At 44.0% G+C, this 15,738-nt stretch overlaps 1 protein-coding gene across 1 annotated transcript in view; it reads left to right on the plus strand.

Moving 5' to 3' along the window:
* The first annotated feature begins 7,178 nt into the window (after positions 1-7,178).
* Positions 7,179-15,738, plus strand: part of ARG2 (arginase 2) — a 32,950-nt gene continuing 24,390 nt past the window's right edge. Inside the window, exons 1-2 of the mRNA XM_065940934.1 lie at positions 7,179-7,338; positions 8,271-8,343. Coding sequence (XP_065797006.1) covers positions 7,228-7,338; positions 8,271-8,343 — 184 coding nt within the window. The 5' untranslated portion in view covers positions 7,179-7,227. The remainder of the gene's footprint in view (positions 7,339-8,270; positions 8,344-15,738) is intronic.

Genomic DNA, 15,738 nt, shown 5'->3' on the forward strand with positions numbered 1-15,738 from the left:
CTACCTCCCTCTCCACCCGATTCCTCTGGGTCCTCCCAGTGCACCAGGCCCGAGCACTTGTCTCATGCATCCCACCTGGGCTGGTGATCTTGAGTATTTCTTAAAAAGGTCGCTGCTGCTGCTAAGTCACTTCAGTCGTGGCCGACTCTGTGCGACCCCATAGACGGCAGCCCACCAGGCTCCCCCATCCCTGGGATTCTCCAGGGAAGAACTCTAGGTTCTTTTTATCAGCTGCCAGGGTGGAAAACTGTTGGGAGAAATATTTTCCTCTGCCATTTTAGGTTCAAGTGACTTGGGGGCAGGGGGGCTTGCAAATTAACTGACAAGAGATTAACAGGAGGAAAGGAAGTTAGTAAGAGTAACTCACTGAATAGCCAGAGCAAAGCTATAGACCCCAACTTAACAAAAGGAGAAGTGGGGAGGACTTCATACTTCAAAGTATGGAAAATTCTGTTTGGCTTTTTGATGCCAATAGGCAGCCAGTTCCCTCTTTGGTGTTAAAGGTCAGTCATTTTCCAATCAGGAAAATCCCTCAGTGGAGTGAGGGGTGGGAGTCAATGGCAACTGTGTTTTCAGGAGGCTCTGCTTAAGTTTTTTTTTTTTTAATGTCTTTTTATGGCTCATATCGCATTATTAAAATAATTTTCATACAACTTTGGTGGGCTCTTCATCTTTTTTTAAAAAGACCACACAATCCCTCTTTTAAATTTTATTTATATTTGGCTGCCCTGGGTCTTCTTGCTGCTCTTGTGGCAAGCGGGAGCTCCTCTCTAGTCGTGGCAGGCAGGCTTCTCCCTGCGGTGGTTTGTCTGGTTGTGGCGCCCAGGCTCTAGGGTGCGGGCTCCGTAGTTCCGGTGTAAGGGCTTAGCACGCTTCCAGCATGGCATGTGGAATCTTCCTGGAACAGGGGTTGAACCTGAGTCCCCTACGTGGGCAGGCGGATTCTTAACCACTGGACCACCAGGGAAGTCCCTAGTCATTCTTTTAGAACTGTCATTCTAGCACCACCATTCTGTTACTCTATATTGTATAATATATATTATATACATGTTACTCTAGTACACCATCCTCCTCCTCACCCAGGCTTTAAAACCTCCTAATCTGCAGCTCAGTACCCTGTATTTCCGTTGCTCCATACTTTTAACCTCTGTCCCTCACCTCCCTGACTGCACTGGTTGACAAAGTTCTCCCCCATACATACTTTCTACCACATTACCTTATTATTTATCACACATGTTTTACTTATCATGCAGATCAATACCTACAATTCTCTGTCTCAAGGAGAGCTTGGGCTCTTTATCACTGTACCCCAAGATCCTAGAACACTATCTGATAAAGTGGGAGCCCAAATATTTATTGACTCTCTCCCTCCACCTTCATCACTGAAGTTCCAAATACCCTACAGATTCCTCCTGGAAAATCCTTAAGTTCAGCTTGAATGCCAGTTCCATGAGTTCTTCCCTGCCCCGTATGAGTGGTAATTACATCCTCAGAACTTTCACAGTATAAAGAGACATAACTTCTTTTAATCTTTTAAAGCTTTTTATTTTGTATTGGGGTATAGTCAATTAACAATGTTGTGATAGTTTCGGGTGAACAATGAAGAGACTCAGCCATACACATACATGTATCCATTCTCCCCCAAACTCCCCTCCCAACCAGGCTGCCATATAACATTGAGAAGAGTTCCATGTGCTATACAGTTGGTCCTTGTTGGTTATCCATTTTAAGCATAGCAGTCTGTACAGAGACATGACTTCTTTTAAAACTCACTTATGATAAATAACAAGGTCCTACTGGATAGCATAGGGAACTATGTTCAATATTTTATAATAACCTATACTGGGAAAGAATATTAAAATATATGTATTATATATACTATATGTAATATAGCATATATAAATATATAATCTGAATCACTTTGCTGTACACCAGACTCCAACACAACATTGTAAATAATTATACTTCAATTTAAAAAGACACTTACATATGTCATTTAGTATCTATTTATTCAATAGAAATTTATTGAACACCCCTCCTGTACCAGGCACTGTGTTAAATGATAGTAAGACATTATTCAGGCTCTCAAAGAAGTTGCTCTCCAGGAGAAAGAGAGAATCCTCTTAACGGATGATTGTAAGTCAGAGGCTGCAGTGAACCACGGGAGGGGTAATCAACACTCTTGATCTGACTTGGTTTTGGATTCTGCTTTTGACCACTTACTCTGTGACCCTGAGCAAATGACTTTACCTTACCAAGTCTTGGTTTCCATATCTTTAATGGAGATAATACCAGTGCCTACCTCACTACACTGTGATGAAAATTTAAATAACACTTGCAACATGTTGAGCTGGTATCTAGTTTATAGTAATCATTCAATAATGTTAGCTAGTACTATCATGTCTAACTCAGCATTGGAGGGTCTGGAAAGGCTTCCTTGAAGAAGTGACTTCAAACTGAAAACCTGAAGAATGAGAAGGAATTAAGTAAGGGAAGGAAGGGAGGGAGGGAGGGAGGGAAAGGAAGTAAAGTCCTAGACAGAAAGAACAGTACGGTGCAAAGGGCTTGAAGGTTGTTTGTAGTGTAGACCTGGACAAAGGACAAAGTGTTCTGGTGTCCTTTGCAGCCCCTGCCTCTGCGAGCATAAAAGAGATTTCACACCTAAATTTCATTTGGCCTTTGATGGCAGCTGTTGGTCTGTTTTTACTTCTTTATCACTGATCAAGGCTAAAAATAAAATCCCCCTCTGTGTTGTGGGGGTGAGGGTGAGGGTGGGGAGAGTGATGAGTATGTGACGGGCTCAGGCACCTCCCTCCACACAGGACTACTGGTTGGGCAGGCAGTGAGACCAGTCATTTACTTCTACGTCCCCTCTTCTATTCCCCTCACTTCAGGCTTTCTACTGAACCCAGGAATCCCCATTGCATGGTAAACAGATTGTTACGTCTTACCCTCCTTAGAACTCATCCTCGGCTTCCTTACCTTTATTGTATGAATTCTCCCAGCTCCAGGATGGAAAAGCAAAGAAAGAAGGGACCACATTTTCCCAACTCCCTAATGCAGATTCAGAAACATTAATCTTCTGCCTTTCTGTAAAAATTCTTTTTATGAAGTTTATGCTCTTCAATGATGCCCCTGACATCTGACCCCCACCTACCAACATGACCCAAGTTACCGTGTTTCCTCTGCTCTGGACATTTGGGCTATATAGGCATTCTTGTTCTTCTGACCCACAAGCCGGTTTCAACTTAGGGCTATTGATCTTGCTGTTCTATAAGTCTGAAAGGCTCTTTTCCTAGAACTTGTTATGGTAGCTCCTTATCATTCAGGTCTTTGGCTCAAATGGCAGTTTGGAGAGGCCTTTATTGACCCTTCTCTCTAAAACAGTACATCTGGTTCCATTACCCTACATTATTTTCTCCATACCATTTACTGTCATCTGAAATTATGTATCTGTGTGTGTGTGTTCAGTCACTAAGTCAGGGACTGACTCTTTGCAATCCCATAGACTGCAGCACACCAGGCTTTCCTGTCCTTCACTATCTCCCAGGAGCTTGCTCAATTATGTATCTACTTGATTGTTTTCCCCACTAGAATGTAAGTACTGGGAGTGATGAGATTTTATCTGTCATTGTCAACAGCACATAGAACAATGTTTTTTTTTGCACATTAAATATTGACAATATTTAAATGTGTTAAATATTGACAATAAATGAATACATGAATAGTTTAACTAAGAGGCTCTAAACTTTAGAGTTGGGCTTCGCAGGTGGCTCAGTGGTAAAGAATCTGCCTGCCAGTGCAGGAAATGCAGAGACTCGGGTTTGATCCCTGGGTTTGGAAGATTCCTTGGAAGAGGTAATGGTAACACACTCCAGTATTCTTGCCTGGAAAATCCCCATGGACAGAGGAGCCTGGTGTCGCAAAGAGTCAGACACAACTGAGCGAGTATACATACACACAGACTTTAGAGTCAAAAGGTGTGGTCAATGAGCTCAGCCCTTTGGAAATTTCCACTTACCATATCAGAGCCCTAGACCAAGGACCATGAATAAGGGCTTCATAAAAGTCTAAGTTTTGTTCATTACCAAGCTCCTGTTATGTGCCAGGCACTGTACTCTGGAAAGGATCAAATGATGAACAGAAAGAGTCATGGTTCCTGCCTTTGAGAATTTGCAATTTGGTCCTTTCTGAGTTCCCTTTCTGCTGCTGCTAAGTCGCTTCAGTCGTGTCTGACTCTGTGCGACCCCATAGACGGCAGCACACCAGGCTCCCCTGTCCCTGGGAATTCTCCAGGCAAGAACATTGGAGTGCCCTTAGGTTTGTAGTAAACAGTGGTGTGCTGGACACTGCTTTTAGCCACCTGTCGGAAAGATCTGCTGGAGCCGGAAATGGCGACCTGCTCCAGTATTGTTGCTTGGAAAATTCCATGGCCAGAGGAGCCTGGCGGGCTACAGTCCCCATGGGGCTGCAGAGAATTGGACATGTCCGAGCGACTAAGCACACACAAGACCCTATTGTCAAATTTTCAGGAATTTTGCAAGCCAGTTGTTAAACATTGCCATCATTAAAAGTCAAATTATATAAACTTACAAGTAAATCATGATAAAAACAAAGATATACTCAAAACTTTATGCCTAATTATTTTACTATATCTTACTTTTTCATGCTCTTGAGGTTATATATGGTGATTGTATACATATGGTGAAAATATTTTATAAGCAGCACATTTTCCCAGTTTCATGCTCAGTGACATCACAATGGTAGCTTGAAATGATAGCCCTTGTGGAGTATTTACACCAGAGAGATCTCTCAACGCCATCATCAGGTCTTACCTACTGACCACCCCCCACCTATCACCCCCAGCACACACTCCCAGCAACCTATCAAGGGATAGAGTATGTGTTGGGAGCCAGTGAATTGCAGAGGCAGAATCTCTAGGTCCTCCTACAAAGGAAGAAGAAAAAGAAAACCAGCTGTTTGGGACCTGAGGAAAGGTCCAAGAGCTATGCTATAAAAGAGTACTACAAGTCTTAAAATAAATTTCTAAAATTTAATTCATTCTTTTATGTAATGTTAGAATATTATCTTTAATTACTTATTTTGAAAATAAATACCTATTTTGGAAATAAAAGCAGACCTGTTATTTGAACTTTGGGTTTTAAAGAAATGAATTATAAAATATTTCAGATATATAAAATTAATAATTTTAAAGTATAATAGTGATATAAAAATCTACTATTCATTCCCCTGAGGTATAGTATTGTGGAACTAGTAATTTACCTGTGAGTAAACTGTAGGTGGTGGAAGACCAATGAAAGTGACATGCAGGATTCATGTAATACTTTAGAAAATCAATCTGGTGACTCACAGTAGGTGCTCATGAGCTGAGGTTTCCAGGAAAACCTGAGGTAATCTGTGACAGTATCAACTTCTGAAAACATAGCAGGGGGGGGGGGGGAAATGGATGGGTCAATGGGCAAGAAAAATGCACTTAGATAATTACAAGGATCTGCTCAAGTGTGACAAATCAGTGGCTCCCTGACCACAGCCCCATCCAGGCTCTCCGCACTCCCCCACCCTGGAGAACTTGTTTAAAACCCAGGCCCGTTGGCTCCCTACCCCCAGAGTACTTAGCCAATAACGTTTGGGGGGCGGGGGGCGGTCAGACTCAGTAATTTGCATTTCTGCCAAGCATGCAAATATTGACCCTGCTGATCTGGGACCACACTTTCAAAACCACTGCCTCACAGTAATACTCTGCTTATTTTGCTAAGGCTTCAAAGACACCTCTTCTAAACCAGCAGGGGGAGACAGGTATAAAATTTATCCTTTAAAAATAAAACCGCCTTAGGAATTCCCTGGTGGTCCAGTGGGAAAGATTCCGTGTTTTCACTGCCAACAACCGGTTGGATCCCTGGTCCCCTGGTCAGGGGAACTAGGATCCCTCACAAGCCCCCGCAGCGCAGACAAAAAACAAAGAAACAAAACCTGCCTTATAGTAACTAAAGCTCCTTGGAATTACATTGCCATGGAGACTTCTGAAATATTTTAGAGAGCTGCATGGAAGTTGGCATCAGGTGAAAACATTTCCAGGTATTTATATAAAAATTTATTTTTGATAGGACTAACGTCCAAATTCCTATAAGTCATTCCTTTCGAGTCATTCCTGTAAGACACTAATCATGGTTAAGGGCTTGGAATCTAAAGTCAGGTAGCTACCACTTACAAGCTTCCTGACTTTGGAAAAGTATTGTCTTCTCTAATCCTGTTTCCACGACCTTAAAATAGTCCCTACTTTATGGAATTGTTAGAGGGCTAAAAGTTCTTAGAACTTACGTCGGTTATTAGAATATTACTATTACAACTTTAAGTAGTTACATATCGGCTCTTTAGCCTCTCTAAAATTGAAAAGTAGTTCAGATACGTTGCTATGCTTGTTTTTATAATCGGTACTCCCGTTATTCAGATGAAGAACTGAAAACGCCTAGAAGGTAATTTATAAATCCTAAACTTCACATCCAAAATACCTAAAATAGGTGGGTTTAACACGCCCCTCCCGGAGAGCTCTAATCTATATTGGATCTGCTAGCTTTTGACGCCCAAAGGAGGTGATAAGCACGTTTCCTGGACCTTGAGCTCTGAGATGAAACGGAGCCGATGGACACCAGCTTGGTCTTGGCCAGGCACTCACGAGGGGTTGGACCAAGTCCAGCCCCAGCCAACTCTTCCGTAGCACTGGCATCTGCCAGGCGTGCATTTGTGCGAAGAGAGTCACGATCCTCGAGCCTACGTACGTGTTGGTTGGTTCGCATGTTCCGTTGAGTTCGCGCATTTGGGGGGTGGGGTGGGGGGCGGCGGCCGCTTCCCGCCAAGGGACACACCTCTCCAGGACCTCCTTCTTATTGGCCAGGTCCCCGATCTTGGCCCTGTGGCGTCAGCGGCAGGGGCATGTCCTTGGCCCGAGAGCCCGGACCCGAGCCAAGTGACATCAGCGAGAGCACGGGCACGGAGCAACAATGGGCGGGGCCTGAAGGAAGGTGTGCCGGGGGCTGGCTGGGGGCGAGGCGGCGGGGGCCTGGGCGGGGCCGGGCGGCGGTGACGTCACGGGGCGGGCGGGGCGGCGCGCGCCGGTAGGCTTTAAGTGCTGCCGGCCCCGGCGCTCACTTCAGTAGGCGATCCGCACGCAGAAGGCTTCTGGGTCTGCTGCCTCCTGCGTTGCCCATCATGTCCCTGAGGAGCCACCTCTCGCGTCTCCTCCGGACGCAAGTGCACTCCGTCCGGAAGAAGTCTGTCCACTCCGTGGCTGTCATTGGAGCCCCTTTCTCCCAGGGACAGGTGAGGACTGGGACCTGGCACTTTGGGGCTGGGTTCCTCTCCCCTCAACCCCCACCCCCCCACCCCCTCACTCGAGCGCCGGAGAAAATCGGGACCGGTGGAAAGAACGAGGAGGCGAGGAGAGGATGGCGAGAAACGGAGTGGGGATGAGGTGGTGGATTCCCGCGATTGGACACCAGGAGAGCACGTGGGATTTTTTTTCCCCGGGGTAGAAGATGGGAGAGGAGGGAGGGATGGAGGGCACCCAGCGGTGCCCGGGGTAGCGGCCTGGTGGGTTTCTTCGGCCTCCCCTCCGAGGAGCGAGAGAGGGGTGGGTTCCCCTCGGGGTGATGGAGGAGAGGGAAGACGGGAGAGGATTTCACAGAGGGGCTGGTGGAGGAGAAACCGAGGAGAATCCCCGGTGGAAAATCGAGGGCGGAAAGGCTAAAGAGAGCAACCGAGGATTTAAGCCTCCAGGGTCTATTCTCAGAAAGAGCGTTCACGGGAAAGGAAGTCGGCGCTTGTCTCTCCAGCGGCGGGAAGACTGAGGGGCTGTTTTGTCCTCTCTTCAATGAAAGAAACCTGCAGTCATGGAGAGCTCACTGATGGAGAAGCCAGGGCTCAGCCCAGGCCAAAGACGCACACACCCAACAGCCAGATTTTGACTTGGCTCAGGCTCAGTCTTATCTCCGCCTGCCCTTCCCGACCCCGAGGGGCTTGGGAGGTCGATTTGAATCCAGTGATTGTTGTCTCTCTCCTCCTTCCCTCCTAGTGTTTGAAATGACCAAAACTCAGATTAAAAGAATAAAAGGAAGGGCTGATGCTGTCACAGGTTTCCAGAGGGATCTGCTGGAAACTAAGAATACCATTGCAGACTTCTGTATTTTTTGTGAGCTAAAATGGTCTTATTTTCAGTCATCTTCCCTCACATCTAGCTCTAATTTAACTTACAGAAGAGAAAAGGAGTGGAATATGGTCCCGCTGCTGTAAGAGAAGCTGGCTTGATGAAAAGGCTCTCGGATCTGGGTGAGTGGCTGGATTTTAGAAGTCTGAAGGCTGTTAATAGGCCAGTTCAGAGTTTCATTCTCTTATATCCTGGAACTGCACGGTGTGCTTGGAAAGCGCTTCCCATCCTCCCTTGGATTTCACCTGCAGCTTAAGATCTATGGAGGAGTCTTCAGGCAAAGTCTTCTTGCATTAAAGAGCGAATGGGGAAGGCAAGGAGGTGAAGTGAGGCAGGACCTGGAACAAGTGCTGGTGACTGCAAAGTGGTGCTGAGGATGCTGGCTCCCGCTCCCACTGGACAGTCAACCTTTCCTTGAAATTCTAGTTCTCCTAACTCAGTCAGAGGTCCTTCTGATTGATCCGTCTAACCAGTTTCCTGTCTTCAAGCCATTTGTTTCCTCCTTAGTTTTAAGAACTTGCTATGACTGTAAGCAGAGACTTAGATCTGTGTTCTCCAGACTTCCCTGATTATGAAAATAACTTGGTTTACTTGTCAGAAACAGATTCCTTGGCTTCACTGAGGACGAATCTGATTTACTAGCTCTGAAGTGGGACCCAGGCTGTGCATTTTCACAGACAACCCAGATAATCAGAAGTAATATTGCTGTCTTGTAATCAGGATAGTGTTCTAAACACACAGAACCAGAAGTAAATCGCACCCACAGATATATGCCATTTGTCTAGTAGTAACAGGGCACCAGATTCCAACACCTTTATGGTAGGAAGTTTCTTATATCGAACTCAAATGTTTCTAGCTGCTATTCAAGGCCATTTCCTCTGTTATATTAGGACCATTCACATATCTCTTCTGGAGCTATAAAGTGCAAAAGGGCAGTGGGAACTATAGGTCCTGGAGACAGTAATACAGAGGCTAGATGGGCTACAAATCCCCTCCCCACGCTTGCTTAGAAATCTCTGCTGATCATTGAGTCCATTCCAGGGGTGGGTCATCACCCTTTAAAACAAGATTAATGAACTCTCTGAAATCACCTTGAATTGAGGGGCCCTTCATACACCTCTGGCTACATATGGATGTGGTATCTTGGTTTGAATATTGAAAACTTTTCTGTTAAATAATAGAGAACCCTACTGAAGAAGGAAGTATAATTGATCACTTTAATAACTTTCCAAGTTTACCACCGAAGATGAGAGAGAAGATTTACTCTTCATGTGTCAACAAGTTACCTGATGGGAAGAGATTGTCCCCCTCTTCCTGCTTATAAATGAAGATGTGTGTACTTAATCGATCAGTCGTGTCTGACTTTTTGCGACCCCATTATAGCCCATCAGGTTTCTCTGACCACGGGCATTCTCCAGGACAGAATAATGGAGCGGGTTGTCATGCCCTTCTCCGGGGGATCTTCCCACCTCAGGGATTGAACCCAGGTCTCCCACATTGCAGGCGGATTCTTTACCATCTGATCCACCAGGGAACCCCATAAATGAAGATACTGTCTCTTTGAATCAGCTGTACATTCTTTCTTTTTAAAAGTGTCTTTTACACTCAGGAAAGCAATTTCTGCTAATCGCTATTTTTTAATACTGGGTAAACCTGCAGCCCATCTGATAAACTGAGCCTAGCTTTGCTAAAATTGCCTGCTCATTCTATTCTGCCTTAAGAGACTCCTGACTGGAATCAATTGTAGCTTCTTACAGGGGAGGTTGGTAATACCCAGCGGCTGCTGCTGAGTGAGGGGGAGGGGAATGTTTATAGCAGCTTCTCTCGCTCGTGCTTTGTAGACCTTCTTTCCGGCCACAGAGCCTGGTATTTTTCCACTCCAACCTGGGGAAGCCATTCTCCCTAAAAATTCCAAATTACTCACTCAAAAACTTCTTGTGTAAATTTCCAACCTAAAGTGATGATGAAGCTTCAGTTTATTTGGTCTCCCCTTTAATTTTTTCCAGATATTTTTAGTTTTACACTTTTATGTCCTTACCCTGTAGCTGATTGGCAGCCCGGTATTACAAGCAGTCTGAAATAGGATCTCATTGCATATTAATAAGATCGTGGCACTCAGCAGATTTCCAGCATGTGGTTTTGGCTAATCTCCAGGAAGATGCTGGAGAAAAGTAGCAAGAGGAGTTTTAAATGGCACTATTCTGAAACAGTACCAAATAAGCAGCATGAGTCAAATTTCAAGGGAGAGAAGACCCGTGGAAAGGTAGCTCACAAATCTCTTTGTTCCTTGCCTTCTGCTCTGATGTCACAGGCTGCTGGTGTTGCCATGGCATCAGTTAAACTTCCTGTTCCCTTGAATGAATGTATTTGATTTTGTCTGAGTTTGTTTGTTCCTTTCCCTGGGCTTAGCTAGGCCATTCAGTGGTTCTTCTCTTGGGTGACCACTTTACTATATAAAGAGAGCCTGAGAGAAATGAAGAAGTAATTTCTCTGGCAAGGCTTAGGTGCAGGACCATTGCTCCTGATTCTAGTTAGCGCTTATGGTCATGGTAATTTGCACTCTTTCCTCCAGAAGGGGAATGAATGTTCTGTGGGTAAGATAGTTATAAACTAACAGTTTGAGGTGTCTGTTATTGTAATTATGGTAATTTGACCCATCTGTGGTAAGGAGTGATGGCAGCCACTGAAAATGACAGCCTAAATGTACCGTGCTCCCGAGCTCAGCCAAGGGTTGTGGGGGTCAGGAAGCCATTGTTCCCCTCAACTAGGCGAGGGACATTATGCTTTTGTCCCATTTGGTGCTCCATCGGAGAGCAGGGCAGCAATCTCTGGTTGAGACCTAAGCATCTGGTTTGCTTCAACAAGAACCAGTAGAGAGCCCGAGATAGTTTAAACATAAAGATATCAGGGCTGTTTGTTTGGGACAGATCGCTATGTGAGTGCAGGGGTCTGCTTTCAGTGTTTGGTAGAGAATGGTAGCAATCACACATTTAGTTGTATGCTAGTGATGCTTCAGCCTGGCTTCCATCCCACCATTGTACTGAAACTACCCCAAGTAAGCTGACTGGTTTGTCAGCCTCTTTTTTGCTGGACCTCTGTACTATACATCACTTTATTCCTAAAATATCCTGTAAGCCAAGACACTGCTGTCTCCTGAGCCTTCTCCCCATTGCCTGGCTTCCTGGACTCTTCTGTGGGATCCTCCTCTTCTTCCCAACTCTCAAGTGCTCATGTCCCCAGTGTTCCTCCAGCTTTTTTCTGAGTAGCTTCATCTCACTGTCACAGATGTCTCAAATGCAACAGGATGGAAACAAAATTCATTACCTCCCTCCCCAATTTGGTCCTTGGTAGGGGAGCTAAGGTCCCACATGCTTTGTAGCCAAAAAGAACCAAAAACATAAAACAAAAACAATATTGTAACAAACTCAATAAAGATTTGTAAAAAGCTCCACATAAAAATAAAAAGATCCTGCATACCACTGTGAAGATTGACAGTCCCACATGCTGCACCTAAGACCCAGTGGAGCAAACTATGTAATTTTTTTAAAAAAGAGGATATTCAAAAAAAGATCCTTTATAATTTGACTCTCAACTACCTCTTCAGACTTCTCTCCATCCACATTCTACTTCATTTTTGTTGTAACTAGGGTTATGGGCACTTGACCTCGGCTCTACCAATAGAAACACCCATCCTACACCTTGTCTTGATATTCTGGATGGAGCAGTAAAGATTTCATTCTGTGAGGGGCCATGGTGGCAGCAGTTCCAGCAGTAGCTTCTGTCTGTGGGGTCAGCCATGCAAACTGCAGTGCTTCCTACCTGCTAGTAGTGGAGTTGACAGCTGCAGTAGTATCTTCACTGGGAAAACCTGCATTGGAAAGGCAGAGTCTTAATCACTGGACCACCAGGGAAGTCCCAAGCCTAAAACTTGAAAACGTCATCAAGTTCTAGGCATGCCTGACTATGGTAAACAGACCTACCTTAGTGTGTTAACTGTGACTTATTAATAATTTTACATTCAGTGTTCTGTATCTTAAGCATGGTGGAGGTTATAGGAGTACATATGTTTGCCAAAACTCATTGCACTTAAAATGTTAACTAATATAAAGTATGCGTCAAAGCTGTTTAAACATTTCTAGGCTTATTCTTTTTTCCTTTTCATACTGTGCATGGGGTTCTCAAGGCAAGAATACTGAAGTGACTTGCCATTCTCTTCTCCAGTGGAGAGCCAGCTCGTTGGAAAAGACCCTGATGCTGGGAAAGATTGAGGGCAGGAGGAGGAGGGGTCGACAGAGGATGAGTTGGTTGGATGGCTTCACTGACTCGATAGACACGAGTTTGAGCAAACTCCAGGAAGTAGTGAAGGACAGGGAAGTCTGGCATGCTGCAGCCTACGCAGCCACAGAGAGTTGGACATGACTTAGTGACTGAACAATAGGTTTATTTTTAGGATCAGCTTTTAGTCACTAAAAACTATAACAAGTTCACTAATTTGCATTGTGACTGTCTGCAGGTGTTAGTCACATAGTCATGTCCAACTCTTTGTGACCCCATGGACTGGAGCCCAAAAGACTCCTCTATCCATGGAGTTCTCCAGGCAAGAATACTGGAGTGGGTAGCCATTCCCGTCTCCAGGGGTTCTTCCTGACCCAGAGAAAGAGCCCTGGTCTCTGGCATTGCAGGCAGATTCTTTACCATCCGAGCCACCAGGGAGCCCACAGTTTCATTAATTTGTGTATTCAAAAAATCTGAGCACTACTAAGCTTTAGGTACTAGAAATACAATAGTGAACAAAACAGAAATACCTGTTATCATGGAACTCTCATTCTAATGAGGGGTGGTTGGAAGCTGATATAATTAAAACATACAGTATGTCAGATGTAATGACATAAATAAATAAATGTAAGGGTTGGGGGATGGGGTAAGCATTGCAGATGTAGGTAAGAGGCTTCACTGAGAAGGGGTCCTGTGAGCAGACCTTTGGGAGATAAGGAAAGGAACCATGTGCATATCTGAAAGAAAAGCATTTTAGGAAAAAGGTAAGTGCAGTAAGTGAAGTGCAAAGACCCTGAGATAGAAAGGTGCCTGGAATGTTGAGGGAACAATAAGCTACTCCTAAGGTCCTTCCAGTGGTTGTCCTCTGGAAAGGGGAGGGCCTTTCTACACTCTCATCGCCAGTTTTTCAAGAAAAGCCAGAAATCTGGGTTCTTATAGGAGATTTAAGAAAAACGTGATATTCATAAAAAGGAATATTGAGTCACAAAAAGGAATGAATTGCCAGTTCATGCTGCGAAATGGATAAACTCTGAAAGCATGATGCTGAGTGAAAGAAGGAAGACCACATGTTGTATAAATCCATTTACATGAAATGTCCAGAGCAGGCAAATCTATATAGAAAATGATTAGTGGCTCCCAGGGACTTGGGGGAGAGAGAATGGGGAGTGACTGCTAATGGGTCCTAATTTCTTTTTGGAGTGTGTTAAGCTTTTCTGGAATTAGTAATTTGCTAATGCCTTGTCAAAAGCACACATCACTGATGAGCTTGAATATAGGCAAATCTATTATAGGCATTACTGGGTGGGATTTGGCAAATTTTAATGTAACTGTATCTTTCCTGGTTAGAAAAAGGCAGCACAGAATTTAACTTACATCTTATATTTCAAAGTTGTTTGATATCTAACCTTTATTATGTTCTAGGCACTGTGATAGGCTTTTGCTCTTATGGGATCCTTAATCTTAAGAGCAAATTATGGCATGAGGATGACTAGCATCAAAAATAAATAACAGTTATTGGTGAGGATGTGGAGCTATTGGAACCCTTGTGCACTGTTGGTGGGAATATAAAATCATTCAGGTACTGTGGAAAACAGTATGGAATTTTCTCAAAGTTAAAAACAGTTAATAGATGATCTACAAATTCTATTCTGGGCACATATTCAAAGGAACTGAAAAACAGGGTTTCAAAGAGATGTTTGTGTACCCATATTCATAGCTGCATGCTTCATAATAGCCAAATGGTGGAAGCAACCAAGCATCCCTTAATGGACGAATGGATAAACAAAATGCAGTACAAACATACAACGGAAAATTAGCCTTAAAAAGGAAATTGACATATGCTATAACATGGTGAACCTTGAGCATTATGTTAAGTGATATAAGCCAGTTGCAAAAAGACATATGTATGATTCCATTTATGAGGTACCTGGAGTAGTCAGATTCATAGGGGCAAAGTAGAATGGTGGTTCAAGGACTGGAAGGAGGGAATGGAGAGAGATGGTTTAATGGGTACAGAATCTCAGGTTTACAAGAAAGAGTTCTGGAGATGGATGGTGGTGATCATTACCTAGCAATGTGAATGTACTTAATACCCCTTAAAAGTGATCAAGATGGTTATTTTTATGTGTATTTTACCATAATTTAAATTTATGTGTATTTTATCACAATTTAAAATTTAAAAATGAATTAGAATATTCTAAGAACAAGGAAGTTCACTTGAGGTTGTAACTTCTTAGGGACATAATAATGCTGTATGCTTGAAAAATTTTCAACTTGTTATTTAGCACACTGTCCTATAAATAAAAGCTGAGAATGGAAAAATGTATGGCCTGAAGGTCATGCAGTCAGCAGTAGAAGTAGTTGAGAGCTTCACAACTTGCCATATACAACCTAGCCCCTCAGTTGGGGCAGTCAGAACCTTTCTCTGTTCATCATGGCTGAATAAACTGAGTGGCACCATCATAAAGGTATGGTCCCCAGTTTCTTCTAAAATCCCTCTATTCCTCATGATGGCTATTTCAAACCTACCCACAATTCTCCTATTTTTCCAACTCAAGTATGAACTCCCTTAACTTCTAGCTCTTCTCCCCATCATCCCCTCAATTAGTTGTATCTACAAAGATGCTATGACACTCTCCTTAGAGGATGAGGTATTCAGTCCTTCCTGGTAGGCAGGTACAATTGCACATGTTGAAAGTCCCAAATAACAGTGCTTTAAGAAAAACAGTTCACTCTCCAGGAAATAGAGTCTAGAGAGAAGTCAGAGCTGGTTTGGAGGCCCAGTTCCTTGACATTCAGACCTAGATTCTTATCTTGCTGCATTACCAGCAAGGCCTCTATCTAATGGTCCCTTAAGGCTGTGGCCTCGTTTCTGGTAGCAGGATGGGAGAATGAATCAAGAAGCGGGCAGAGGGAGAACCTGCACTTTCCCTTAAGGGAAGTTTCCAGGACATTGCTGGGGGATGCCTCTGCTTATCCTCTTGGCCCCAGCATCTCACATGGCCACAGTCAGTTGCAAAGGAAGATGTTGGATTTAGTCTATTCTAGGGGATCACACCTCAGCTATTAATAAAATTCTTTCTGGAGGAAGGGAAGAGCAGATACTGGACAAGTGATTCTCAGCCATGCCATCTCCCTGTGGTCTAGAGCCTGTCCCTTTCTACTTCCCGAGTGTCCTTCTTCAGTCACTTAGCCCTTCTTTCCCTTGTTTCTCAGCACCTCTTTACTAACCCGTCCCTTCA

This window comes from Muntiacus reevesi, chromosome 7, assembly GCF_963930625.1.
Source record: "Muntiacus reevesi chromosome 7, mMunRee1.1, whole genome shotgun sequence".
NCBI lineage: Eukaryota > Metazoa > Chordata > Mammalia > Artiodactyla > Cervidae > Muntiacus > Muntiacus reevesi.